General features: G+C 46.7%; 1 protein-coding gene, 2 non-coding genes and 1 pseudogene across 3 annotated transcripts in view; 3 read left to right on the forward strand and 1 right to left on the reverse strand.

Annotated features, from left to right (window-relative positions):
- LOC119391290 (uncharacterized) overlaps nucleotides 1-22089 on the reverse strand; it is a 34130-nt pseudogene extending 12041 nt beyond the window's left edge.
- Nucleotides 22090-25482: 3393 nt separating this feature from the next.
- Nucleotides 25483-27648, forward strand: part of LOC119391291 (ribosomal protein S6 kinase delta-1-like) — a 13230-nt gene continuing 11064 nt past the window's right edge. The window contains 1 exon segment of the mRNA XM_037658970.2: nucleotides 25483-25534. Coding sequence (XP_037514898.2) covers nucleotides 25483-25534 — 52 coding nt within the window.
- Trnae-uuc (transfer RNA glutamic acid (anticodon UUC)) lies at nucleotides 26347-26418 on the forward strand. The gene has a single exon. It is a non-coding gene; the product is annotated as a tRNA-Glu (tRNA).
- Trnaq-cug (transfer RNA glutamine (anticodon CUG)) lies at nucleotides 26425-26496 on the forward strand. Its single transcript has one exon. It is a non-coding gene; the product is annotated as a tRNA-Gln (tRNA).

Raw genomic sequence — 27648 nt, forward strand, 5'->3', positions numbered from 1 at the left:
GACGTTATTCTGATATGACGCCTGTATCGTAGGAGTATACACATCGTATCATGTAGTGTTTATTGCTTTCTTGTAAAATTAGATAACCAGCACCACAACCACAATTGACGTTGCACCGATATTACGCCTGCGTAGGCTGTTTTTTCCAAACCACTTTATAGACCTGGCGTGGCTCAGTGGTAGAATACCTGATTGCCACGCAGAATGCTTGGGTTCGATTCCTGCTGGAATCCTAATTTTGATTCGTACCATTCGTTCAGTCAACGCTGCCGATGTTGGTTTTCCTTAACGCTCTAGCATTTAGGTTACCAATGTCTATTCTCGCCGTTCCTGGGTAGATATAAACTGTGAATCACCTGTGGCGCATACCCGTACACTGCGGCCCGTGGTAAACGGGTATGTGCCACACGTGTCTAGTGGAAAGGGTTTGACGACGTACGCGACAGGATTTTAATGTTATTCATGTCATGACCAGGCAGTCATATTCGTCAAATCCTCTTACCCTCCCATGCAAAGTTTGGTCTACACCAAGTTAAGGAGGCGATCATGAGAGCACCCAGACGTAGGCGGCTAGATAGATAGATAGAGAGATACGTAGATAGAAATGCTCAAAGTGCCAGAGGTTCGCTAAGAAATGCTTCGCATTTAAAAATTATCCAGGGTCAGACCGCTAGTGTTCTGGAACTGCACGACACCATTACTTTCGATACATGATCTAACGGCACAAAACAGGGCTTGATGGGGAATAGAAAAGAACAAGTTCTCAATGTCAAATGAGACAGCGTAACCAACAGAAGACGAATCTTTTAAGAACGTGACCACTTCTCCCGAGTTCTTAATCATGAAAGGATCTTCAATCCTTAATGACTTCAAGCACTTCATAAGGAAGGTGCTGATTTCTCGTTGCCAGGTACCGCTTTCGCTAACTATGCACCTTAAGGGCTTGTCAACTTTATGCGTTTTAACAGAAAAGAACAGTTCTAGGCTATTACTCTTGCAGTGCTTAACAGCACGTAACAGTCTCTCTAATGCCAAATCTTTGCACAGTTGTAGAGCTCGAGTTTTTACCTTGGTAGTTTTCACTTTCCTCGGTACAAAGTTCTTGGAGACAGCTTGAGTGGCCTTCTCGTGAAACATCCCATCCAGAAGAACGGCGAAGCCTCCCTCCTTGTCCGCTTGCAAAAGCATGAGCTCATTCTGTTTGAAGTACGAGACAACCGCTCCCACGTCCTTCTGCAACGCCACCGATCCCCCACCTACGCGAACCTGGGTCCGGTTAGCAGTTCGCAACAAGCAGTCGACACCATCCAGGAGACACCTTTCGCGGTCGTCGTTACTCGCCTTCCTCGCAACTTGACGATTCAACGACAGCAATTCATGCGCCGGCACCTTAGGCTGCAGAAGGGCTGCAGTCCCTTCTGCCTGCGGCTTGTTCGACGATCCGGGATTTCCTTGCCGTCGTCCTCGTCGCGGCTTGGGCTTGGGTCAGCGCTCCGCGGTTGCGTCCGGATCATGGAAGAAGCAGCACCTCCACCAGATGTCACGTGGTCGTGACGTCGACGAAGACAGTGGTCGGCGTTTGCAGGATGAAACTGTTTATTTGGCCGAACTTGTGGCCGGAAAATGAGAACTAGGACTACAGCAATACACGCTGTACAATGATAGCGGCGAACAGGGCGTCGTCCGTCGATCAACTGACAAGCGGTGAAGCGCGTCGGCATTTAAACATGTGCCGTCGAATATTCCAGCATTATCGCTGGCTGTCGTGCAAATTCTAGAATAGGCTCGAGTGTGCACGTCTTGCGCGCAATCTTAACAAAACGATCTACAATGATCGCGAAGCCTCTCGAACAATGAGGAGCGGTTTGCGCTGAGCGTTGCTGACAGTCTTTGTGGGCGAGAAACGAATAAACCAAAAGTGATAATAACAAACGCCCGTGGCAATATGATTGCAAAATCTCAAAATCGAAAATTTTGACCAAACGATGTCTCACTCTATCTTAATTCATTCAGCTTTTATATTAGGATTTCAAGCCAGGTATATGTTATGGCTTCGGAGATTGCATGCTCTCTTTGAAGAACCATAAGCACGCACTTAGCGGAGTAAGTAACGAAAAAATTACACCATCTCCCGCTAAAGGGGATCATGAGGCGATGCGAAGCCGGAGCACTTGCACGATCGCGTTCCGTTGGCGTTCGCTGGGAATGCTACCGACCTCGCGTCGTGGAACACGAAGAGGAACACTACTCGCGTGGTGTCTTCCCTCCAGCCTGAGGGCGTGCGGCGCGGGGAACGTCGACAGGCGCGCGAGAGAGGGGCAGCGTAGAAGAGGAGAGGGGGAGGGGACGCGCATGCGCTGGCCCTCATCGCGGCGCTGCGCAGGAGAGAATTTCGGCATGTCGAGCCCGCATTTCAGAGGAGCCAACCGAGGCAAGCGCTGGACTGAACGCGCGCAGCGCTCTACTATTTGAAGGAGAGGAGACTAGAGGAAGAGAGTAGCGTATGCGCCATGAGAGCAGAAGCGAGAACGCAGGAGAAGCGCAAGCAGGTGCTGGTAGAGAAGTGGAGAGAGTAACGCGCAGCTGTTGGAGAGAGGGAAGGAGGAGAGTCGCGCATGCGTAGTGTGAGTGCGGACAACGCTGCGTGCGGATTACCACGCCGCCTTACATACCCCCGAGCAAGAGATACTTCGCATCTAAAACAGTTGACCTAATTGGTGAATGGCTTATAATTTCTGATGAATTTTTGAGACACAGTCACTAGTGCGAAAACCTAACTGAACAAAAAAGAACAAAGGTCGGGACAGGACAAAGCCCAACGTTTTTTTTTTAAATGCGAAGCATTTCCTAGCGAACTTCTGTGACTGAGCGTATCTATCTATCTATCTATCTATCTATCTATCTATCTATCTATCTATCTATCTATCTATCTATCTATCTATCTATCTATCTATCTATCTATCTATCTATCTATCTAGCCGCCTAGGGCTTTGTGCCCTCCTGGTGGCTTGGGTAATCGAATGTACACCAAAATTGGTATGGCGTAACATGACTGTATGACGAACATAAATGACAAGTTATAACATGAAAATAATGACATGCATGCCATGTATGTCATGACACATGCCACGCTCATGGTGCATTCGCGGCCGTTTCGATAGCTTGATATACACCAAAACTGGTATTGCGTGATGTAACTGTATGATGAACATTAGTGACAGGTGGTAACATCAAAAACCATAATATGTATGTCATATACAGCATGATTTACGTGCCACGCTCATGGTGCGCTGGCGGCCGTTTCGCTAAATTGATATACACCAAAATTGGTATCTTGCGACGTGACTGTGTGACGAACATAAATAACACGATTTAACATGAAAATCATGACACGCATGTCATGTACAGCATGACTTACGTGCCACGCTCATGGTGCGCTGGCGGCCGTTTCGCTAGCTTTTATTCACCAAAATTGGTATCTTGCGACGTGACTGTGTAACGAACATAAATAACACGAGTTAACATGAAAATCATGACACACATGTCATGTACATCATGACTTACGCGCCACGCTCATGGGGCGCTGGCGGCCGTTTCGCTAGCTTGATCTATGCTGAGATTGGTATTGCGCGACGTGACTGTGTGACGAACGTAAAAACACGAGTTAATATAAAATTCATGACACGCATGTCATGTACAGCATGACTTACGTGCCACGCTCATGGTGCGCTGGCGGCCGTTTCGCTAGCTCGATATACACCGAAATTGGTATCTTGCGACGTGACTGTGTGACGAACATAAATAACACGAGTTAACATGAAAGTCATGACACGTATGCCATGTACAGCATGACTTGCGTGCCACGCTCATGGGGCGCTGGCGGCCGTTTCTCTAGCTTGATCGACCCCGAAGTTGGTATTGCGCGACGTTACTGTGTGACGAACATAAATAATAGGAGTTAACATGAAAACCATGACACGCATTTTGCTCAATGACATACAAGGCGATGTATGCAGCTCTTTGCTGGCTTCTTCGCATTACATCGATTCCCACAATGCGTGGGATCTGCCTGCTTTTTTTTTTGTTAAGATTTCGTGCCAGTGAATATGTCACAGAGAACACGCAGTAGTCAGTTACATCTCAAGACAAAATGTCAGTACCACCCACTGTTATCGCTGTCGCTCCCCCAGAGAATTTGGAAAGTGCTCCACCCAATAGCGCTTACTCATTTTAACGGTACAGCGTGAAAGAGCTCGTTTCGCAGAAATTCCGGTGTCGGTGTCGGGGTCGGCGTCTTTGGTTGTGAGCAAAAAATCAGCTTTGTCCTTGAGCGAAAATTCGAGGTAGACGGAAATAAAGAAATAATAAAAAACTTTCGGTTGGAGTGCGACCGGAGTTTCGAACCTGCGACACCTCGCTCCATGGCGCGATGCCTTTACACCCCATGCATACATCCTCTGGCATACTAACAGCGAGCTGTTTATATACAACATTTAGCGTCGGTGGCACGAACATCTCGGAGATTCTTCAGCTGCCTGACTATCACCCGCGATATGGTGGAAAATGGCCCACGGGCACGCTTTTAAACGGCATCGCCCCGCCGCGTGGCCGTGTTTCTTCGCGCCGTATCCATGGACATTGGAGCCGGAGGGCGTGCGCACTTTGGCTTTCCTTGCGGCACAGTTTAGGTTTCCACCGAGAAGCGAAACCAGACAAGCGATTTGGAAGGCGATACGAACACGGTCCGGTTTCGCTAACACGTTCTACTCTTGAAGCGAAGCGCCCTCCAAGTTTTAAATGCGAAGCATTTCTTAGCGAACCTCTGGCACTTTGAGCGTTTCTATCTATCTATCTATCTATCTATCTATCTATCTATCTATCTAGCCGCCTACGTCTGGGTGCTCTCATGATCGCCTCCTTAACTTGGTGTAGACCAAACTTTGCATGGGAGGGTAAGAGGATTTGACGAATACGATTGCCGGGTCATGACATGAATAACGTTAAAATCCTGTCGCGCACGTCGTCAAACACTTTCCACTAGACACGTGTGGTACATACCCAATTACCATGGGCCGCGGTGTACGGGTATGTGCCACAGGTTATTGACAGTTTATGTCTGCCCAGGAACGGCGAGAACAGACATTGGTTACTTAAATGCTAAAACGCCAAGGAAAACCAACATCGGCAGCGTTGACTCAACGAATGGAAATAATGAAAACTAGGATCCCAGCAGGAATCGAACCCAAGCATTCTGCGTGGCAATCAGGTATTCTATCACTGAGCCACGCCAGGTCTATAAAACTGGTTTGGAAAAACAGCCTACGCAGGCGTAATATCGGTGCAACGTGAATTGTGGTTGTGGTGCTGGCTATCTAATTTTACAAGAAAGCAATAAACACCACATGATACTCCTACGATATCTACTACTCCCACGATAGAGGCGTCATATCAGATTAACGTCCGTAGTTCCAGTGTTGACTCCGCTTTTATAGCAGTCTAATAACGATTACGTTTGTATTCCTATGATTCAGCAAGCTATATTGAAGCATTGCTCGACCCCGGAGGAATACATTAACGAAAGTTACATATGATATCCACATCACCGCACGGTAAAGTGCACTTCGTCCAACAGAACGGCGCAGTGTCCTCTTCATTTCTTACGAGGCTGGGCGGTGGCCTCATGCTGACCGAGGATGATGCCAGATTGATTGACAGCCGCTTTGTAGACTAGGCTACGTAGGCCACATACGCCCAGGTGGTCTACGAATACGACAAACACCATCCACTGATTTTGGTCTACGTAGCACTATCCAGGCCTACCAGCCTCGACGGCCTATACCTCACCAACGCGATGGGTGGCTTCAGGTTCCGACATGTCGCCGGCTCTGTCGACAGACAATTTGTCGACGAAATGACCGAGGCATCCACGAATTCCAACAGCTCGACCATACCGCATACATCACTACACATGGAGCCCTCGTCACCACGATCACGACCGGATCCTAAACAAGTCATGACCAGCTGCTGGTGCTCACTTATCACGGTGATGATGCGCTTGTTCAAGAACTGTCAAGAACTTCTTGCACACTTGTACACGGGTTCGTGAAACGTGCGTGCGTTCTCGGGACCCGTATAAGCACTACATATCAGCTTACCGCTTGTTGGTAATACCCACGTTTCATACTCAACCGTAAATAACTGGTTATATAACACATATGCGGCTCTTCAACATATATATCTGTGCGTATAAAATTTATACAAATTTTAGCGTCATTTTGTAACGTGCCGCTCAGTAAAAAAAGTTACGCCACAGTCCCCTACCCGCCGCATGCTTCGCATAACATCGACTCCCACGGTACGTGGGATCTGCCAAATTTTGTATCTTTTGTTTTGTTTAGTTTTCGAGGGCGCGTGTTTCATACGGTTAGTTTCGCGATTGTCTGCATTATGATGCAACTTGAAGTTCTTGTGGGATTTTTTCGTGACATCATCGTTGCTCAGCCAAACGTAATGTTTTAGGTAGTAATGACGGCCTTTAGCTAATAATTACGTAGCATTTACATTGTCCGAGAAGTAGTACTTACGGTTCGAGCGGCTAGCAAGACTGTCTTTCACAAATGAAGGGCAGGTGCGCAGTAGTTCCGTTGGCGGAGCTTACATTTTTTCTTAGGTAACCACCACACTGAGTACAGTGCTAATACGTTACGAAAAATAGCGAGTTCCACGGCGTGAAGACCGTAGGACAGTAAAGCTGTCGCCCCTTTCGTCAGGCATTACATTTTGATCCAAAGTTTCGGGAATGTTTTTATGAATATCATCATCTTCATTGTCATCATTTCGTTTTATTTATTTCTTTACTTAGTCCCCCCTCTGGTCACGTGACCTGCGTGACGCCTACTACTACTACTACTACTACTACTACTACTACTACTACTACTGCTACTACTACTACTACTACTACTACTACTACTACTACTACTACTACTACTACTACTTCGATGACGACGACGGCACAGGGCAGACTACGAGAGCTTCGCGGTAAAAGGAAGGTTGGGACAGGACAGAGTCCAACGTTTTAAATGCGAAGCATTTCTTAGCGAACTTCTGCGACTTTGAGCGTATCTATCTATCTATCTATCTATCTATCTATCTATCTATCTATCTATCTATCTATCTATCTATCTATCTATCTATCTATCTATCTATCTATCTATCTATCTATCTATCTATCTATCTATCTATCTATCTATCTATCTATCTATCTATCTATCTATCTATCTATCTATCTATCTATCTATCTATCCGCCTACGACTTTGTGCTCTCCTGGCCGTTTAGTTAATCCGATGTATACCAAAATTGGTGTGTCATAACATGGCCTTATTACGAACATAAATGACAGATCATATCATGAAAATCATGACACGCATGTCATGAACAGCATAATTTACATTCCACGTCCTTTGGGCTCTTGCGGCCTTTCCGTTAATTTCATATATACCAAAATTGGTACGACGTGACAGAGTTCATGACGAACATAATGACAGGTCCTAACATGCAAATCATGACGCACACGTCATGTACAGTATGATTTACATGACATGGTCTCGGGGCGCTCACGGCCGTTTAAATGAAGGGATACATACGAAAACTGTTATGACGAGACATTTCTGTATGACGAACATAACTGACACGTGGTAACATGAATGATATGCATGTCATGTATGACATGATTTACATGCCACGCTCATGGTGCATTCGCGTTTGTTTCGCTTGCATGATATACACCAAAATTGGTATAGCGCGACACGACTGTGTGACGAACGTGAGACGTGATAGCATAAAAATCATGACATGCAAGTTATGTACGACCTGATTTACATGCCACGCACATGATGCGCTAGCGGCCGTTTCAATAGATTGATATATACACCAAAATTGGTATTGCGCGACGTGACTGTATGAAGAACATGAATAACAGTTGGTAAGATGAAAACCATGACATGCATGTCATGTATGTCATGACTTAATTGCCACGCTCATGATGCATTCGTGGCCGTTTCGCTGGCTTGATAGACACCAAAATTGGCATTGCGCGACGCGACTGTATGACGAACGTAAATTAAAGGTGTTAACATGAAAATCATGACATGCATAAAATGTACGACATGGTTTACATGCCACGCTCATGGCGCACTCGTGGCCGTTTCGATAGCTTGATATACACCAAAACTGGTATTGCGTGATGTGACTGTATGATGAACATTAGTGACAGGTGGTAACATGAAAAACCATAATATGCATGTCATGTATGGCATGATTTACATGCTCTACTCATGGTGCACTCGCGGCCATTTCGCTCCTTTGATATACACCAAAATTGGTATTGCGCGATGTGACTGTATGACGAACATAAATGAGAGGTCTTAACATGCGAATAATGTTACGCATGTCATGTACGGTATGATTTACATGCCACTGTCATGGTGCGCTTCCGGCCGTTTTGTTAACGTGATATATACCAAAATTGGTATGGCATGACACGAGTGCGTGATGAACATAAACGACAGGTGATGCATTTATATACCAGAATATGCATTTCATTGGCATGGTGTACACTAGATTGTGCATGCATGCGTGCATGGCAAACATGCGATATGTGTTGAACTAGATGCCATGGCATGAATCATTTCATTTGGCTCAAAGACAAACAAGGCGATGTATGCAGCTCTTTGCTGGCTGCTTCGCATTACATCGATTCCCACAGTGCGTGGGATCTGCCGAATTTTTTTCCCGCTGGGTTTTCGTGCTATATGTAGCTACATGTATGTCACAGAGGACACACTAGCAGCTATGCATTCTCCGTAAAGGGGTGGCTCACCCATGAGCCAGGCGATGCTTGTGCCGACGCTGAGCACCCAGCTGCTCTGTTCGCGTGTGGTGCCGAAAGTGCGCAGCAGGGCCACGTAGATGACCCCCGTGGAGCGCCGAATGAGGCTACTCCAGAGCAGGTTCCAGCCGCAGGCCACAGCCACCAGCCAGGATCGCGGGCCATCCGGTCCTGGCACCGGCCGCTGCTGTCTTTGCTTCTCGCGCTGATGCTGTTGCTGAGACAGTCGCAGCTGCTCGCATTCCTGACTTCCCTCCATGCCCGTATAGCTGGCACAAGCAGAGAGGAAGTAAACAGTTTCTAGGGGTGACGGTGGGCCGTCATCTTCTTATTCTGTCCGTGGTCATGCGGGCCGAACGTTCTTCGGTGCTGCGGGCCCCCACTGCGAAAAGTAGAGGAGGAGAAACCGGTAAACCTGTTTGTTTCCCAATGAAATTCGCTTTCGCGTGCTCTTTTACTGGACAGAGAAAAGTGCGTTATCTTTATAGGCCTTCCACCTCAGCGGAAGCTCGCCTTCCGAGCGAACGAAAAACTGAATATTTCGCTGATTGCGTCTCCGACACCGGTCTGGAGTGGTATAGAATCTTTCCACTGTTATGCGGTCTATGAGCACCTGTTCTTTGGAACACGGCGGCCGCATTCCGATAGGGGCGAAATGCAAGAACACATGTGTGCTTAGGTTTAGATGCACGTTAAAGAACCCCAAGGTGGTCAAAATTCATCCGCAGTCCATACTGTACGGCGTGCTTCGGGATTATATCATGGTTTTGGCACTTAAAACCCAGGATTTATTATTCCGCGTTCCTTTGAAATGTTGTAAAATATTTGGGCTATATGCTTTGAAGCCGAGTGTATACGTGTCATTCGTGTAGTTCTCACTTAAGTTATAAATGATAAATCTTATGCTTAGCATTTCGATCTTCACGATACGGGAGTTGGATTAAAAAACTGAGAAGCGTTCAAGGAATCTTGTCACACCAATGAGGTCAAGTGCCAAGAAGATTACATGGAATACAATGTGTTGGTATGACTATAGCGATACCTGTAAAAAAACATCCATATTGTGCAGTCATCCTGCCAACACCATCGAGTTAATTGGATACAACTACAAATGATTACGCGCTTTAATGGAAATGAAGGTTCAAGAACATGTTTACATGCAAGTAGTATTGAAAGTTGGAGTATTTGGTACGGGCTAGTTGGTACGGTAGTGTTTACATGTCCCCTCTAAAAATACATCTGCGTTGTGAAATATCGATGAGGGGCCTCGCCCACTGATGACAAACCTTTGATACCAGAAAAAAAAAGAAGAAGCGCACTCATCACCTGATCCAAAATTGTAAAATAATTACAATAATAACTTTTATTTGCATGAAGATATGCAATCATCCGGTGGCGTGCCTCGCACGACAGAAAGGAAATACCCTTACGTTCGTGGCTATAGTAATGAACTATTTGTTAGAAATGCACCGCAATCAAGTGCCGCAAGAGTATAGCATTTCTGATGAGATCGCGTTTCGCGTGGAAAGCCGCCGCCGGAAAGCAGACACAAGTTCAAGGGGTGTTGACCGTGAAATGCTTGCGAACACAGGGGAAATGTGCACTGGCAGCTTTTACGCCTACCGAGATATACGCTTGCCGGTGATTACCTACATAGACGCGCAAGTTTCCACACATAGGGCTGCACAGGTGAGATGAGATAACGGCATTTCAACAGACATAACAGAGAACGCCGCGGGGCGTCTGCAGACAGCACAACACAGCAAAACGCGAGAGTTCCACGAGCTCAATCAGTGCATCCGTTCCGCGGGAAACTACGAATCAGTGAAGCAGAACGAGTTAACCGGTTTCGTTCAGATTTGTCTGGCCGGAGATTTCTGGTGACCACCTTTATTTGAATAGTATAAAAAGTTTGTGCGCATCCGAGAGAGAGAGATACTTTAATGCGATGCTGGAGATGTTAGCCTGGCTATTCGCCTGACATTCTACTCCAGGTGCTGGAGGATGATTATGACATATAAACTGATAAACGCATAGCAGCACATGCAGCCACACACACACATCGATTACATCGCTTACAAAGTTTCGTTAAGCTTTCGTGGTGCGTAACGCACAGGTGGTGCTTTGCCATAGGCCAAGAATGTGCTGCAGTTGCAAGCTCCGACGTACTACAGGTTTGAATCTATGTGAAGGGGAAACTTTAGTGAAGGTTACTTGAAATTGCGCCTACTGTTATTGTATGCGGACGTTTGCCTTTATGCAATGTGTCCGTTCGTCGTCGTCGTTGTTGTTAAGTGCCTTCGAGTTACTGGGACCCCTGGATACGCCACGTGTATTTGACCAACAGTGAGACCTACTTAACGTGAGTTCTCTAAGCTCATCTAAACAAGGCAGAAGTTCAGGGGAACATGAAATCTTGAAGGAAGGAGAAATCCTTGGAACACGGGGTGTCACTGCAGCCAACGTTTCGACGAGAGGATTTGTCTTCTTCAGTTGCTGCCTTAAGAAGGCAAGACCACTTGCCGAAACGTTGGCTACAGAGACACCCCGTGTTCCAAGGATTCTTCATCTCTTTAAAGCTTCTCTGGACCTTTATACGGGGCCTCAAGCTACCGTCTAACCACCTTGTGCATGTGTGGCCTTGTTTTCTAGCTGTCACCTTACACGTTGGCTAACAATAATTATGTCCATTGAAATGGCAGCTCGCACGATATCACCAAAGTTAGAAATGTATTGGTTTTATTACCTTTGCTTTGAAAGAACGTTCGGGAACTGTTATCCGAAGTACGGGTCGCAATTGCAATCTCATTCAGTGAATGAACAGGCATGCATTCGTTGTCGTTATTAGCCCTCGTCAAGCGAATAAAAACATTGAATGAAGCCGTGAAAATGCCGGGAGAGGGCGGGGGGGGGGGGGGGGGGGCGCTTGCTCGGTCATCACCAAAGTTAGAAATGTATTGGTTTTATTACCTTTGCTTTGAAAGAACGTTCGGGAACTGTTATCCGAAGTACGGGTCGCAATTGCAATCTCATTCAGTGTTTCTATTTACACATACGTGCTAGGTGCGACTCCATTCGACACTGCGTTGAGAGACGAACGCTCGCGAATGCGTTAGCGCGCACTGACAACAGACCGTTGTCGAAATAATTCGCATTAGAACGTCGAATTTATAGTTAAGTCGCAGCAGCAGAGGGTCGCGAACGCGTTATTGCAGTTCTTACGAACGAACGACAACCCTGCATGAACGACCCCACCCCCCCTCTTTTTTTTATGGATAGTAAGTAACTATAAAGATACTCAGTATGTACAAACGTTTCCTCCAACCGACCACTGCAGCCAATACAGTCGACTGAGAAGAAGAAGAAGATGGTGATTTAAGTAAGGGTTCAGTGAAGGCGCACGGAACATGAAAAGGCTTTCACATTGATGTCTCTTAGAAAGGACCTAAGGACCCCTGCAATTTTCTCTCTCTTTCTCTTCCCCTCTAAATTGCAACAGCAAAATATTTAGGCTGTTCGAGCTACGGGTACAGGAAAGCTGAAGAAAGTTAAAGCATTTGTCTACCGTAAAATCCCGAGCGAGCAACCCCCCCCCCCTCCCTACGGCGAAAGATAATCCGAAAAGATTTGAAGGGGTTGGGGGGCCCTTGCTCGGTCACGGATCAAAATTCAAGATGGCGGCGGAAGAGCCACGCGTGCTTCCAATGAAATGCGTTATTGAATAGGCATGCATTCGTTGTCGTTATTAGCCCTCGTCAAGCGAATAAAAACACTGAAAGAAGCCGTGAAAATGGCGGGAGAGGGCGGGGGGGGGGGGGGGCGCTTGCTCGGTCATTGGCGGATATTTCAAATCTCCAGAAAAAGGGAGGGGGAGCTTGCTCGGGTAGGGACGCTTGATCGGGATATTACGGTAAGTCGCTACAGCGTGGAAACACAAGTTGAGGCGCTCAGTAACGTTGAGCTTTCGTAGTGCCGACGTGTTCCCATAGTGATGAAGCTGAGACTACAGAGGTTAGAAGGTGAAAAATACCCTTTTCAAGGTAGATGAAACGAGCAGCATCGTAGGGTAGCAAACTGGATATTTCTTTCTCTTTATTTGACCTTTTTTTTTCTCTCTGTCTTTAACACACACACAGATGATGAATCAACCTTTATTGAGCCCAAACTACATCGGTGCTGCACGCAGGCGTAGTTACGGGGCCCATATGTTCCCAGCAGCTCCTGGCCCCTTGAGCGATGGGAGACCCGCCCTACCGACTCACACACACAGGACGTCTCTGTGTGTATTTCTGCAGAGCACAAGAGTTAATTACACTGAACCACGAACACCAAATTAGGCAGACGCGCAGTGTGAGATGTCTGAGTGACGTCACAAGGACAAAAACAATGTGACATTCTGATTGCCGAAAAAAGAATGATGGTGAAAGATGTGTACGAGGAGAGATGCATACGACACGCATACATTGCTACATTTAAAGATTCGTTACTTCTCGTGCGACAGCGACACATAACCGGCCTAAGGGCTCCTTGTCCAAGAATGGGCGAGATGGTACACTCTAAGCAAAAGGAGAGTATGTGGCACTCTTTTCAGTGAGTTTTGACTTGCCACGATTATGAAGCTCTTTAAAGGCGTTATACCATAGCTGCTGTCGCAAAGTAGAGAACAAGCACAAAACTATGCAAAGGCACATAAAAGAGCACTCCGCACTTAGCGCACGTTCTTTAATGCAATAAAGTGTCCACTCAACACAGAAGTTTACAGAACACATACTTAAGTACTTCTCTGTCCTGTGTTAAATTGGAAAGATCCAGTATTTAAGATTATGGACGAGAGGATCTCGCACAAAGGCACCCCGCAGTAAACGAATACCCACTCACCGTAAGTATTCGGCGCACCACGAACTTTCCCGCTACAGATTTCGGTCGACCACCTTTCGGAGAACGAAATCGAAATAGCCAAGTCACAGCCACGCACGGCGTTTCCGATCGGCACAGGGTGCGTGCCACGAGTGCTCGCTGATAAAAGACGCGCGAGTACCGCTAACAGGACCGCAACAATAACTTATAGCAAATCGCATGTAACAATCGATACAAGGGCGACGGCGACCGAACTCGTTATCGTGTCGCTCTGTTATATTCGAACCGCGCGACTATACGTATAAAACAGGGAGACAGTATCGATGAACCTTCCGTTGCTTCGTCAAAGGAAACGACCCGTATCTCTCACGCGGATGACGTCACGACGGGAGGGGCGTTCCTGTCTCTGCGTGCGTACAATGTTTCGGTATGCTGCAGATAGATAAATATCGACCGCTGTTCAACTCGGCTTGGCGGCACCGAGATTATCGGGATCTCGCACCAATCGATATATAATAAATGGGAAAAGCAGACATTGTGACGGCCGGCGCCTATCTCGCCGGTAATCTCATTGACGCGGATTTAGGTACGTCTTCGAGAGGGCACAGCGTCCTCGACCTGCTTGTTAAGCAGCTGATCACTCTCTGTTCGTTATCTGCATTCATGAGCCCCTCTTCGCCGAGGATTACGCACTTTATACAAAACAACAACGATAGCGCGATAACACCAATGGAACGCGTGGAGATTCTAATCGATACTGGGCTTTTGGAAGGGGCGTTTATTATAAGAGGCGTAGAAAGAGCTATAAGAGACTGTGCGTATGTTCAAGGTGTAATCACTCTTTATTATACATTTTCGTTATTGAGATTGGAGATTTTCGAATATTCTTAAAGGAGGGATAATATACAGCACGTGCATAATTGAAAGTTGGGCGAGTTGGTTTTTCTCTTCGTGGTGAAATTACAGCGCGCACAAACGAGACAGACACATTGAAGTACCTGTGTCTGTAGTCTAAGCGCTTGTTTGTCGACTTCAGTGTGTCCGTGTCTTTTGTGTGCCATCGCTGCAATTTCGCCATGAAGGATAACACAGACTAAAACAAATGTACGCTCTTTAATGTTTATGTTGTTCCCAGGCGATAATTGCCGTCTATATTGAGTGAATTTCCTTTCGTTAGAAAAGTGCACATGCTTTAGTCGAAGAATGCTGCGTCACGCTGATAAAAGAATGTCGCTTGTGACGTCAAAGTGCATAACGGGCGCGCAACGCGTTAAACAAAGGGAATGCACTCACCCTCCCCCATATATATATTTATACATTACAAACACAAGCACGCACACATATATATATATATATATATATATATATATATATATACCAGGGGCGTAGCAGAGTTTTTCCCCCATAAAACTCTGCTACGCCCCTGTTGCAAAATTTTGTAAAATTTCCAAAAAAGCTAGATATAGAGCGAGGTGCCTGTGCGTGGCATGCCAGTCAGGTCAACAATCAGGAACATACAACTTCACTGCTTTTGTAAAAAAAGCCACTGCCGCTTACCTGTCCGCGTGACTCGTAGGCTTCGGAGAAGAGCCGAAAAAGACAAAAGACATAACGCAGCCGCGCATATTCTATTCTGGCTGATCACAGAGTGCGTCGGAATTAAGGTCACGCTGATATCACTGCAATCGGTGTCACTCAAGTGCACGTTCGCTGAGCGAACGGATGGGGTGCTATAGTCCAGTGATAGACTAGACTTGGGAGTAATGAAATTACAGTAATTGAATTAGAGTAATTAAATTACTTTTCGCTGTACTGAATAATGTAAATAATTACTTCAAGCGATCAATTTCAAGGGAATTACTCCTTACTTTCCCGATTACTTCTGACGAAAGTTTAGCATGCCCGCTTCTCTTACGCCATCAAAATATTGACCAAAAAAAAAAGGACAGATAATAATAATTCTTGGAGTTTAGCGCGGCCCAAAACCATGATATGATTACAAGAGACGCAGTAGTGGAGGGCTCCGGAAATTTTGACCACATGGGGTTCTCTAACGTGCAGCTAAATCTAAGTATGCGGGCCTCAAGAATGTTCGCCTCCGTCGAAAATGCAGCCACCGCGGCCAGAATTCGATCGCGCGACCTTCGGGTCAGTAGTCAAGCACATTAACCACTTGACCACCGTGGCGGGTGAGGTGGCAGGTTCGATCCCGTTGCGGTGGCCGCATTGCGATAGTGGTGAAATGCAAAAAAGCTCGAGCGTTTAGACTCGAGTGCACATTAAAGGGCTCCAGGCGGTCAAAATTGTTATGGAGTCCTTCGACTTCTGATGCGTAATCAGATGCATCGGGATTTCGGCAGGCACCAAACTATCTGGATACATTCTTCAGCTACGATATTTATCATAGACTAGCTGTAGACCTGCATGTTGCCACAGTTACGATACAGCGAATACAGTCGCTTATAGCAGCACACAGCGTTGACTGTTCTTGCATTTATGTTATTAAGATCGAACATACACCATTAAAAAAAAAACGCGGATCGACAGTGTATCCGCAGCCTTCTCAGAATAAATCTCCTTAATATGCAAATGGAAATGCAAGAAGAACATTTTCGTAGTCTAACCTTTAAGTCAGTAGTCATTCGACAAACTTTATTGGGGTCCTAAGGAACTACAAAGTCGTAGTTGCGGGCCGCGCCCACGTGGTCTCTGTGTAAAATTACGTCGCAACGCCAGCGATGAGATATTGTCCCGACTCCCCGGGTCCTATATAATGGTTACGTTCATGTCCCGATAAAGTCTCAGGAGAGTCACCACTTCCACTCCCTGCCTCTGACGATAACGAAAGACATGAATTTTTTAGAGACCGCAGTGCGCGACCCGATAACGGTGGTCACCGAGCGCATGGAGACCTTCAACACCGATCTTGGTGTGTGCGGCACTCTTGTCACAATCCTCAGCTTTCCAAACCTCATGCAAGTTTCACTTCCTGCGACCTAACTGTTAGTCGGTCGGTCGGTCGGTCAACAAACAAATTCATGATATTTCCAATGGCACAACTACTATCAGGCCTTAGACATATGCTCAGTTTGAGTTGTGAAACCGTCGCAGCATCCGTTTTTGTCTCATATTACTCTTTAGTGTTTCATGCTATTAATGAAAAACTGCATTGTAATGCTTTCACACTATTTCGAAAACAATCAGTCCGCCTATATAAATTCACTCTTAGTTGTGTATTTCTTTACTGCATATTTCTGCCCTCCCTGAAATAATCCCTTCTTTTGATTGGCAGTATGTTTAAATAATAAATAATATTCGCATGTTGCATACCAGCCACATGCTGCGTACATACGTTTACTTACCTGTCCTACTGTCAAATGTTCCAAGCATCCAACGTGGTGGCATTAAATAGTCCATGTGCGCGATAATTCGATGCGCTCAGGCGTGTTTCGCAAAACGTGCAAACCCATGCGAAAGATCTAGACCACAAACAGGCACGCAATGTTGCTATCAAAGCAAGTGACCACGCGATGTGTTCCCAGTGCCTGTTGTGTCCCATCTAAGGATAGGTGCGACTCTTCATTTTCTCATGTCTCCTATGAGTCATATCAGAATATGCGCGCGACGCAGGCCTTATCTCTGACCGGAAGGTGTTTTCTCGAGAAACGGCGTTCGGCACAGGAAATGGCTAGAGTGCCTCTGAATGAGCTCATTAGACTGGCATGCAAGAGAAGTCACTGCTATCGTATGGAAGGGGCGATACAGAAGAACTCGTACAAAACACCAGGACCAAGTCTTTGGGCCCGCGGTCTTCGTAGCATCAGTGGTCAGTGAGAATGGTGACATGCTTTGATGATTTGTCATGCACCCTCGTTTGCATCCACAGGGTTGCGAGTTGCAAATAATCTTTTTGCAATGTTAATCAGCATTTGTTTGTTTTTGATTGTTTCAGTAAAGTACACGTGCGCTACTTCGTATCTTTGCCGCGGTGAATCAGTGGCTATGACGAACGTGCTGCCGATGAGGGCACGTGGTACCGGGTTCGATTCCTTGTCGCAATGGCCGCATTCCAATAGGAATGAAACTGAGTAAGTCCCTACTGTCCCTTTATGCAGTATCAAAGACACATGTGCTTGCTTCTATCGTGCTCCTTTCCCCTATCTCCTCCCGAAAGAGTAGGCAGGCGTTGTGCCCCTCCAGGTGGCAACTGCCAGCGCTCTCTCCCTCTTTTCTCTCTGTCCTTGTGTACCTGTGCATGCAAATCAAATAAATAAATAAATACATAAATTGATGCCCCGGTTTTGAGGTCGCACACGATTCGCGACATCGGGCGTGTGCGTGTTATGCGAGTGGAAATGTCACACACACAAAAACGTAGTTTCTTCGGAATTAATGCTGTAACCAAGCAACAGTTATCGAATCCTGCAGTCGCGACTGCCGCATTTTCGGCGGAGACTAAAATGCTTGAGGCCCGTGCACTTAGATTTAGGTGCACCTTAAAGAACGTGCTCGAAATTTCCGGAGCACTATACGGTGCCCCTCATGATCACGTCGGGGGTTTTGGGACGTTAAACCCTAACAATTATTATTGTTATAACCTAGCAAGAGTTGTCACCTATCTTGCGGGCATCTCGTCTACTCAACATTCTGCGCTCGCAGATTTCCTGGCAAAGATTTTGTATAGCGTACCGCTAAAGAGAGAGCTGGGTAAATGATATGCGAAAGGCGGGTAGGTTAACCTTGACATAACTCACATAAGTATACAGTTTGCTACCCTGCACTGGATAATACGCGGTTGTAATTCGTGACCTGAATTAACTGGGCGCGCAGCGTTAAATGATGCAAGTACATGCGATATGCATGTCGATTATCGTTTGGGGAGAAGAAAAGTCATAAACAGTGCGTTTTGAGCATGGCGTCATTGCCCACTCCATATTAAAGGGATTTTTTATGAAGATTCTTGCCCATCAAGCTTTTGGACAACGAGGATCCCGTAGAAGTCGAAGTTTCCTCACACCTGATCAGATGTGAAGCGTGCAAGAACCTCTCTGTTCTTTGTTTCTCGTTAATCTCAATGAGCTGCGCTTCATGCCTTTGAAACAGCGCGTTACTATAGGCAAGGGAGCTGCGCTTATCCTCCTGACAGTGACCTATGTATGATGGTGCACGATAAGTCAACTCTTAATGAATAGCAAGTTACGAGTACCCGCGAGAGGATTCGGTCGTTGCGAAACCTCATACGCATTTAACGCCGTCGGTGGCGTACTAACTTGTTCGCGAGTGGCGGGCTGGCCTCACTCCATCCGCCATATATATATATATATATATATATATATATATATATATAGAGAGAGAGAGAGATTTTTTATATGCAGAGGTAAAACTTGGTTATCAGTGTTTATTAAGATTATAGAAAAAGTACAATCAGTCCTACGTGCATGTGATAGCATTGCAAGCAACAGTTTTTATACATCACCCCCACAACTTTATGGATGAATACAATTATGTCGATGGCAGCCTCGCCAGTACTATAGATTTGTATTATTAAAAAAAATTCGTTAATGTCTAGAAACTGCTCACTAACAATTTCGTTTTTTATGTAGGTAGCAGTGACTGCACCTTTTCTTTTCCGTAATTAGTGCTACACTTTCTTGTAGATATTCATGTTTGCGTATTCTACATTTTGTCTTGGTTGCTCCTAGTCGAAATAGTGTTTCTAGCGCATCGTTATTATTATTACTATTATTATATTACTATTATTGTTAACTTGTCAACCAAAAGTTCTTTTTAAGTAAGAATTTGTGGTATTAGAGGCGTAGTACATTCTTTATACTTGTCGTGTTTGTACTTGTAACTTTGCTTGGAGCGTGCGAACTTCATAGTAGAAAACAGCGCAAACGAAGACAAGAGAGACCAAACAGGACCGGCGCTGAACAGCGGTGGTCCTGTGTGGTCTTTTTTTTCTTCGTTGTATTTCAATACGGCTTATTTTTGGTCATTGGTTCATCGCCATTCGTCAAAAATTCTCGGTGTGCCTTAAAATCACGTGCTTGTTATGCGACGTCACAAACTTAAGAGACCTCGCGGCGTTAAGATTACGTGTGCACACTAAACAGCGTATTACTACGCCGAACAAAACCTAAACATTTTTTTTTTGAATAGCCGGACAGTGTCTCATTCTGAATGTAATTCAAGAAGGCTGCCCGCCGATCACATTGGCAGCGGCTACTTATAGCAATTGGCGAGATTTTCAATTGTAGTGTAACGATGTTGAGCTGTTTGTGCGCGTGTACAACTCTCGGAACTCATTCTTGCTGAGAGAGAGGAAGGGAGGGAGGGAGGGAGGGAAATAAACAGCGCTGCGGATGTGTGCTTCTTTGCCGTCGTATTTTGCCCCGTACAAGTCAATTCGAGATGACTCAAAACCAACTAGCCCGGCTGTCAATTCAGTCTCCTTAATCCAGAAAACCCAGGTCGCAGGGTCGAATCCCGGCCGTGGCCGCTGCACTTTCGATGGAGGCGAAAATGCGTGAGGTCCGCGTGCTTAGATTTAGGTGCACGTTAAAGAACCCCAGGTGGTCGGCATTTCCGGAGCCATCGTCTCTCATAATCATATCGTGGTTTTGGGACGTTAAACCCCAACAATTATTAGTCAAGAAAACCGTGGACCTTGACCATTTCCCTGCTCCGGTAGATCATGCTGCGGGACAAGCTTGAAAGCTGGGCTTTCCAATGTACTCGAGTCCACCGCCTTATCCCTCACCTTGTTCCAAGCCGCCGCGATCGCTGCAAGCTACCATATGATAAGCAAGGTCAACGTTTTTAGATTAATCTAACAACGTTGGCAAGGCGACGCAGGTAAACTCAAGCGGAAACATTTTTTACCTCCCCCAGTGTGGCCCAACTAAAACACTCAACAGTTCTGCACACTCATCGACTCATAGCAAATTGGATATATATACAGCAGCGGTGATGCTATTCCTTTCCGATGAAAGAAATTGAATTTCCTGAAACAGGAAGACCGTTTGATCGGTCCATAAAAGGTTTACTGCTTCCCGTATTTGCGTCGTCGATTATGTAAATTTCAGGCCAGGCAGAGCAGAATAAGATTATGACAGAGCGGTATATAGCCTTCTCTGCAATGCTGTAGCGCAAAGCGCGAAAGCGTCGCATAGGCGGTCCGCACCGCAGAGAACCTACAGTGCGTGGTCGTGAGACACGGGCGACGATCTCCACAGCAGAAGCGCAGGATAAATTTCATTATATAAATAAGGGTTTAATGTGTAGAAGTAAAACTTCGCCACAGTTGATGGTTTCCCAGTGTGTAGCCGACAATGACCACTGTCGAAAGAGGGGGGGGCTCCGCCCCCCTAACTTTTCTCAGTGGGGGGGGGGGGGGGGGCTCGCGCTCCCCTTGCCCCCCCCGTTAGATGCGCCTATGAACGTCGTGCTTTTGGTTTCACTAACAGTTCGTTATACGATATGCTCGCGTCTACACAGATATCAAAGGGTTCACTTCACTCACCATGCATGCTTGGAAAGTCCTCGCACACGCACGCAAAGAAGCGCGAATCACAGGGACACCGAAAGTCGTAAACACAAAAGCGAATCACCTCACAGCGTGTCTCATATTTGGCCAGTTACTCGAACAGCGACCGAACGTTCCGAAGACCAGCTGGTTCCTCCGCCGTGTGGGACACACGTGCACGCACCACGCACCGCTGTCAACGCAACTTCGGACGTCTGACGCGCAATTCAGCCTTGGATTCGCGCAATTATACTATGGGACGTCTTTGTCCAACCAGCGGGAGATTTCACGACCCGATGGCAGCGTGACCTTGGTCGCTTCAGCCGCCACGCAACCAAGCACCGCACTCATTTTGTTCTGATGCCTGGAGGAAACGGCTCGCCCGAGCTTTTCGCGGTGGCGATGTTACAGCACCAAAATTGAAGCAGTGACGTCGCAGCAGCACAAATAGAAATAACGCGATGTATTAAACGTCTGGTAGTAATACAAACTGGACTTAATGGCGCACACGCGAAACCTTTCTTCTCACATTCGTCGATGTCACGTATATCTGTACGAAGCTTCTCCGAATTCGACATGCAAGCGTAACCCGCTCGAAGCGTGTTGTATGCCTCGTGCTTAGGCGACCGTCGTGGCGTCATTCGTTCTCGGATGTCAACTTTTCTCCGTGACGGGAAAGGGTGCAACACCACCAACGAAAGAAAAAAAAAGAAAAAGAAAGACAGAGATAATAAGAAAAGAACGGCGCCTCCTCAAATCACCAGCGCGCGCTCATCTGCGTCGATATGTAATCGCGCAACTTGAGCTTGCCTCCCCCTTCGTATTCGTTTTGAGCAGTGCATGCGCTCGTGGTTTTCTTGCCTTCCTTCACTCGCGAGAATACGGAAGAAAAGTAACAGCCGACTCGCCACTGCTAATGACCCTCTGGCCTCGATCATTTAGACTTCTTTTTAGCTCTCGTCACTTCCTCCTTTTGTTTCTTTGTCAAGGCCTAAAGAGCTTTCGCGGAGGCAGTCGTTTTTTGGAGGCAGCCTGCAGTGCGGAACAATGCCTAAAGAGAGAGAGGAAGGGAGAGCGAAGAGCGCACACGTGACATCATATGAAGGTGTCCCGATTATGTTTGGCCAAAGTGCTGCGCGGGACTGTCTGGTGGCTCAGGCACAACAGCCGGCACGTGATAGAAAAGGTGATAGAAAAGGCCAGACAATCTACCAGGTCTTTAGCTTTTAACGGCGGAGATGTTTGAGCTCGCAGTACTCGTAGTAAGGCCGATGTCGTAGACAGAAAACTCGGAGGGCATGCGCCACAGAAAGTGGGTGTGTGCCAAGCAGCTCCTAGCATCATAGCATAGCCATGCAAGGGGGTGGGAAAGGAAGTGAGGGTGAGGAGGAATGATGTGAGTGAGCAAGGAGGAAAGGAGGAAGGGAGAGGCTAAAGCATGGCATAGCCTTGTATAGTTTAGCAAGGGGATGGGAAAGGGAAGCGAGTGTGAGGAAGACTAATGTTAGGGTGGGGAGGAGGGAAAGGCGGAGGAGAGGGTAAACCATAGCATAACCATGTACGGTATAGCATAGCAAGGGGTGGGAAAGAGAAGCGTGGGTGAGGAGGAGTGATGTGAGGGTTAGAGGGAGGGAATAGCGGAGAGAGGGCAACAAGCCCCACTACCCACCACTGCTCCACTAGCCCGGTATCTGTTGTTGCGGACAGAGCGGTCGTGGGTTCGATGCCAGTTGACGGAGCTTTGTTTAGACGCTGCGCCGTGCTCCCGACCGGGCTGCAGAAATTAGGCGCCTTTTTCTCTTCAAACCGCTACCACCACCACTAAAAATGAAGAAGTGTTCCGCGGACAAAACATATGTATGTGCCACACAGGCCGGGAGCCAGGAATTCTTTTTCGGAGAGGGGGGGGGGGGGGCGCTTGCTGAAGGCCTTGATTATTTTAGAAAAAAACAGCTGTTTTCATTATTTATTCTTGGTCCTAGGGACACCCCCCCCCTCTCCATCAGATTTTCGGGGGGGGGGGGGTGTCCCTAGGCCCCTTCCCACTCGCTAGGGCCTGGTGCCACTGAAATTGTGCACACATTACTACTCACCACTGGTCCACAAAAGTGTCGCGAAGCGGGGAATGCGGAAAAAAATAGTCATGCTGCTCAAACGGCTCCTCAAGATCGTGCCCGAAACGCCAAGCGCATGCGGTAAGCCAGACAAGACGACGCATGTAGCGGCAAAAAGCCGCGGGTTGCTTTAGGGGAGCATACGCTACATTCAAAAAGTACTAGGGGTGTGCGAATATTCGAAAGTTTCGAATATTCGTCGAATAGTACATTCGAAATATTCGTATTCAATTCGAAAATCGTGTATTCGAAAAGTTTCGAATATTTGATAACTTCGAATATTCAAAAAATTCGAATATGCGATTCGATTATCATGCATAAAATAACTCGTCTTCCACATTTCTGCTGCGTTCGTATAGCTAAAAACGTTGCCGAGAGGAGCGATAAACATCGTAAGCACACGGAGGCACGATATCTGCCTGCGACGAGCGCCCCAATACGTGTGATTTATTGCTGGTGCATCTCCGATGTGCAGCGCTGTTGGCGATCATGTAACCATACATTTTCAATGTTATGCGGTCGTAACGTGCCGCACTACCACTCGTTCACTATGCGGGACCACTTCTGAAGAAAGGCAGTGACCCATGTGACTGGTGGCGGACTGTGGGCACCTTCAGATACCCCAGTCTGGCAAAGCTTTGCCCATGTACCTCCCTATACCAGCCACTTCTGTTCCAAGCGAGCGTGCCTCTTCAGTGGCAGGGGGGGGGGGGGGAGGTTGTTGTCTTGTTAGAAGGGAGAGCCTGCTGCCTGATTATGTGGAGCAACTCATATTTCTTCATGATAACATCTAGTCATTACTTTCATTGTGCCGTGATATTTGCTTGTGTTGTGATGTGCATTGTGCTAGCCTGGACATTGTGTTCTGGAGATAGCAGTGTATGTTGTCTTGCCAGTCAGGCTGTTTTTTTTTTTTTTTTTTTTTTTCAAATAGCTACATGTTAAATAAAATATTGTTACTGTGGAGGCATTTTTCTTTTGATATTCGATTCGATATTCGAAGGTGGATATTCGCATTCGATTCGTATTCGAAAATTTTGATATTCGCACACCCCTAAAAAGTACCTTCCGTACCTTTTGAACATTGATGGTTTAAAAGGAATGACATATTAGCTAGAAACATGCTAGAGGCCACCTACGAATTACACTGAAAAACTAACATCGCTAACCTACGTTCTTAGTATTAGGGCACCAGGGCTGTTAGGTTAAGAACCCTGTCTCGGCGCTGAGTCCCGTGCTCGTTTACTTTTTATATTATTTAGAAGCATAATATTATAGTTTGTATAATTAAAAATAACGCCTATATTAATAAAATGATATCCATGTCGTGGTTTTCGCACGTAAAGCCTCACAAATAATCATTTTATTTATAAAAATCAAAATGGCCGCCATTGGAAGATGTGGGAATTGACGCCACTGGCGGCTTCTTGTTCCCAACAAGTACCACCAATGTCAACCTGTGATCGACCGCTAGCGCTCTTCTGTGCTCGATGGATTCCATGCAAAATTGGCTCACGTGTTTCGAATAATGGTCCTTTGCCTTCGAGCTCGCAGGGTCATTGGCCCCTCCCCTCCATGGCAGTGACTCCGTTGTCATGTGCGAAAGCCGTCGTTTTGTCAGCCTGTTTGCGTCGTGCACGTTGCTAGGTTCCCTGCAGGCGAGACTTCGACTATCTTCGCCGATTCGCAAGGCCGTTGCGTGCAGCCCTGACGCCCGCTAGCCCATGTATGCAGTCTGGCGAGATACGAAGGCTGTCGCGCGGCCGGTCAGCCGAGTAACAGGGCTTTAGGAAACCCCTCAGGCGCCGCCCCCGCCTTCAGCATGACGAGGCAAAAAGCAGACTTCGGTGGGAACAGTGGTTAAATTAGTAAAAACATACACGGCTATGCCCTTGTTTGGGGAAGACCCCTAACCTATGGTCGGCGCCAGGGTCTTTCTTTACTTGGGGGGGGGGGGGGGGGGGGTGCGGGGGGCACCCACAACAAGCGAGTTCCTTCGGGGGAGCAGGGAGAACTTATGCGTTGTGTTTTGGCAGTGTTGGCTCTTTGGAGACCGGGGGGGGGGGGGGGGGCTGGCGAAGATTTTAGGCGGGCAATGCCCCCGTCCGTTACCCCTCAGGTGCCGCCCCCGCCTTCACCATCACAAGGCAAAAAGCAGAGTTCGGTGGGAACAGTGGTTAAACTAGTAAAAACATACAGTGCTTCTTTTTTTCTTTTTTCGTAGCTTTGTCGCTTCATAATTCACAAACGATCCAATTAAGACGGGCAGAAACCAACTCAGGTTGTTGTCCATGTGCATGCGACAGCATATGGACTCAGACACATAATACGATACACACATTAAGTCTTTATTCAATGTTGCCATTATAACTGCAGATAGCAATCTAGCTAACACGCCATCACTTCGCGAACACTAACAAGCATTAGCCATAATTTATCCATATTCAGGCACGATGAACCAGTATTAATTAGCTAACGTGAGCCATCATTCAGCCGACAGCACAGCTTATCTCAGACAGAGCCTGCAATATGCCAGCAAATGCGGTAGGCCAGGGAGCGACAGTAGAACGTTCTGTTGCGTTCACCATAATCCGTTCAAAAATCGCGGGGAAGGCTGGGAGAGTGAGGGGGTGCGTCCCCTTTACTACGAGAGATTCCATGCAGCGTGAAGAAAGCTGCAGACGCTGCACGCCTTCCAGTAATGCATATTTAGAACACAAAAGCGGAGCCGCCGCGGAACTTTCGCGCCCACTACAGTGCCACGGCCGCTGGATAAAAAGCGCACGTGCGCACCCGTGCGCTTTTTATCTAGCGGCCGTGACAGTGCACTGTAGCGCCCACATTTGTCGCTACGACAAACACGCCATCTAGTTGAATGCAGCAAAAGCTAGCCGGCAGCAGCGGCACATGGGGGCCGCATTTAGAAACCGGTTTCAGCGCTCGCTCCCCTGTTCCCATCTCCGGCGTGGTCTAGTGGCTAGGATATCTGGCTTTCACCCAGAAGGCCCGGGTTCAATTCCCGGCGTCGGAACGGTTCGGTCTCATGGTGTAATGGTTAGCACTCTGGACTCTGAATCCAGCGATCCGAGTTCAAATCTCGGTGAGACCTAATTTTTTTTTTCTTCTACACTTCTTTTTGTGTGCGTTCGTGTGTGTGTAACCGCCTTTTGCAGCCACTTTCTAGTTTCTTCCCTTCTCCCGCACTGCAGTTCACCGCTGATTACAATTTAGAAAACAAATTACTCGACTTTGTTAAATGAAAACTTGTCTTCGGTGACGTGAAACCAAGCACGTTCTGTCCTCAGTTTCGCCTACCTCCATGCCTTTTCTTTTTTTTTAATTTTTTTTCTTGGCATGCCTCGTAGGTCAATATTGACCCTCACTCATTACGTAGGTGCGTACAAGAAAAAGGCGGTACAGGAAAACAAAACGACCAATGCTTAAATATACAAAGGAACCACAGAAATTATTACAAAAACATAGTATACATCAACGGGAAACTGCCATATTCTTTCTTTCTTTCTTTCTTTCTTTCTTTCTTTCTTTCTTTCTTTCTTTCTTTCTTTCTTTCTTTCTTTCTTTCTTTCTTTCTTTCTTTCTTTAGGACAATATCGAAATTGTCCTAAGGGTGACATTACCTGAATGGGCCGTGCCGCCCATACAGCAGCAGCAGTATGACGGCATTTACAAAAAAAAAAAAAGCATCAAAGTTAAAGGTTCGTCTCGCACAAGGAAAAGGGAAATAACTATTCAAACCATTTCTGCAATAATCACGAGGAGGAGGAAGATCAAACTATTACTGTGCGCAAAAGCGAGGAGGTGTTTTTTCTATACGCCCGAGGTGGGCGGCCAGTACAGCAAGCCGTTAGCCAATGCCGCGGCCCGTGCCCGGTTCCCCAGACTACGCAGATACTTCGAAGCATTGTGCCGACTTTAACATTGTGCTGAGACACGAGGCCAATGCGATAAACTCAGCTCCGCAATTATTCTTGCGCCAGGCAGGTCTTGAACTGGTAACACAAAGTGTTCTTTTGTTAGGCGCAACGGAACGCGAAGGACTCGAAATTAAGGCTTCAAGCGGTATCACGAAAGAGTCCGTTGACGCAATTCAACCTTTACATATTCTCTGTTAGTCACAACTAATGAAACCAACAGACAATTAAGCAAGTAAAGCATCGGAGACCTTATATGTTGTTTTATTAACTGTGGTTTACTGATTGTGACTCAAATTCAAAGCAATTAAGCTGTTGAATAATCACCT

Source organism: Rhipicephalus sanguineus, chromosome 4 (assembly GCF_013339695.2).
Source record: "Rhipicephalus sanguineus isolate Rsan-2018 chromosome 4, BIME_Rsan_1.4, whole genome shotgun sequence".
Taxonomy (NCBI): domain Eukaryota; kingdom Metazoa; phylum Arthropoda; class Arachnida; order Ixodida; family Ixodidae; genus Rhipicephalus; species Rhipicephalus sanguineus.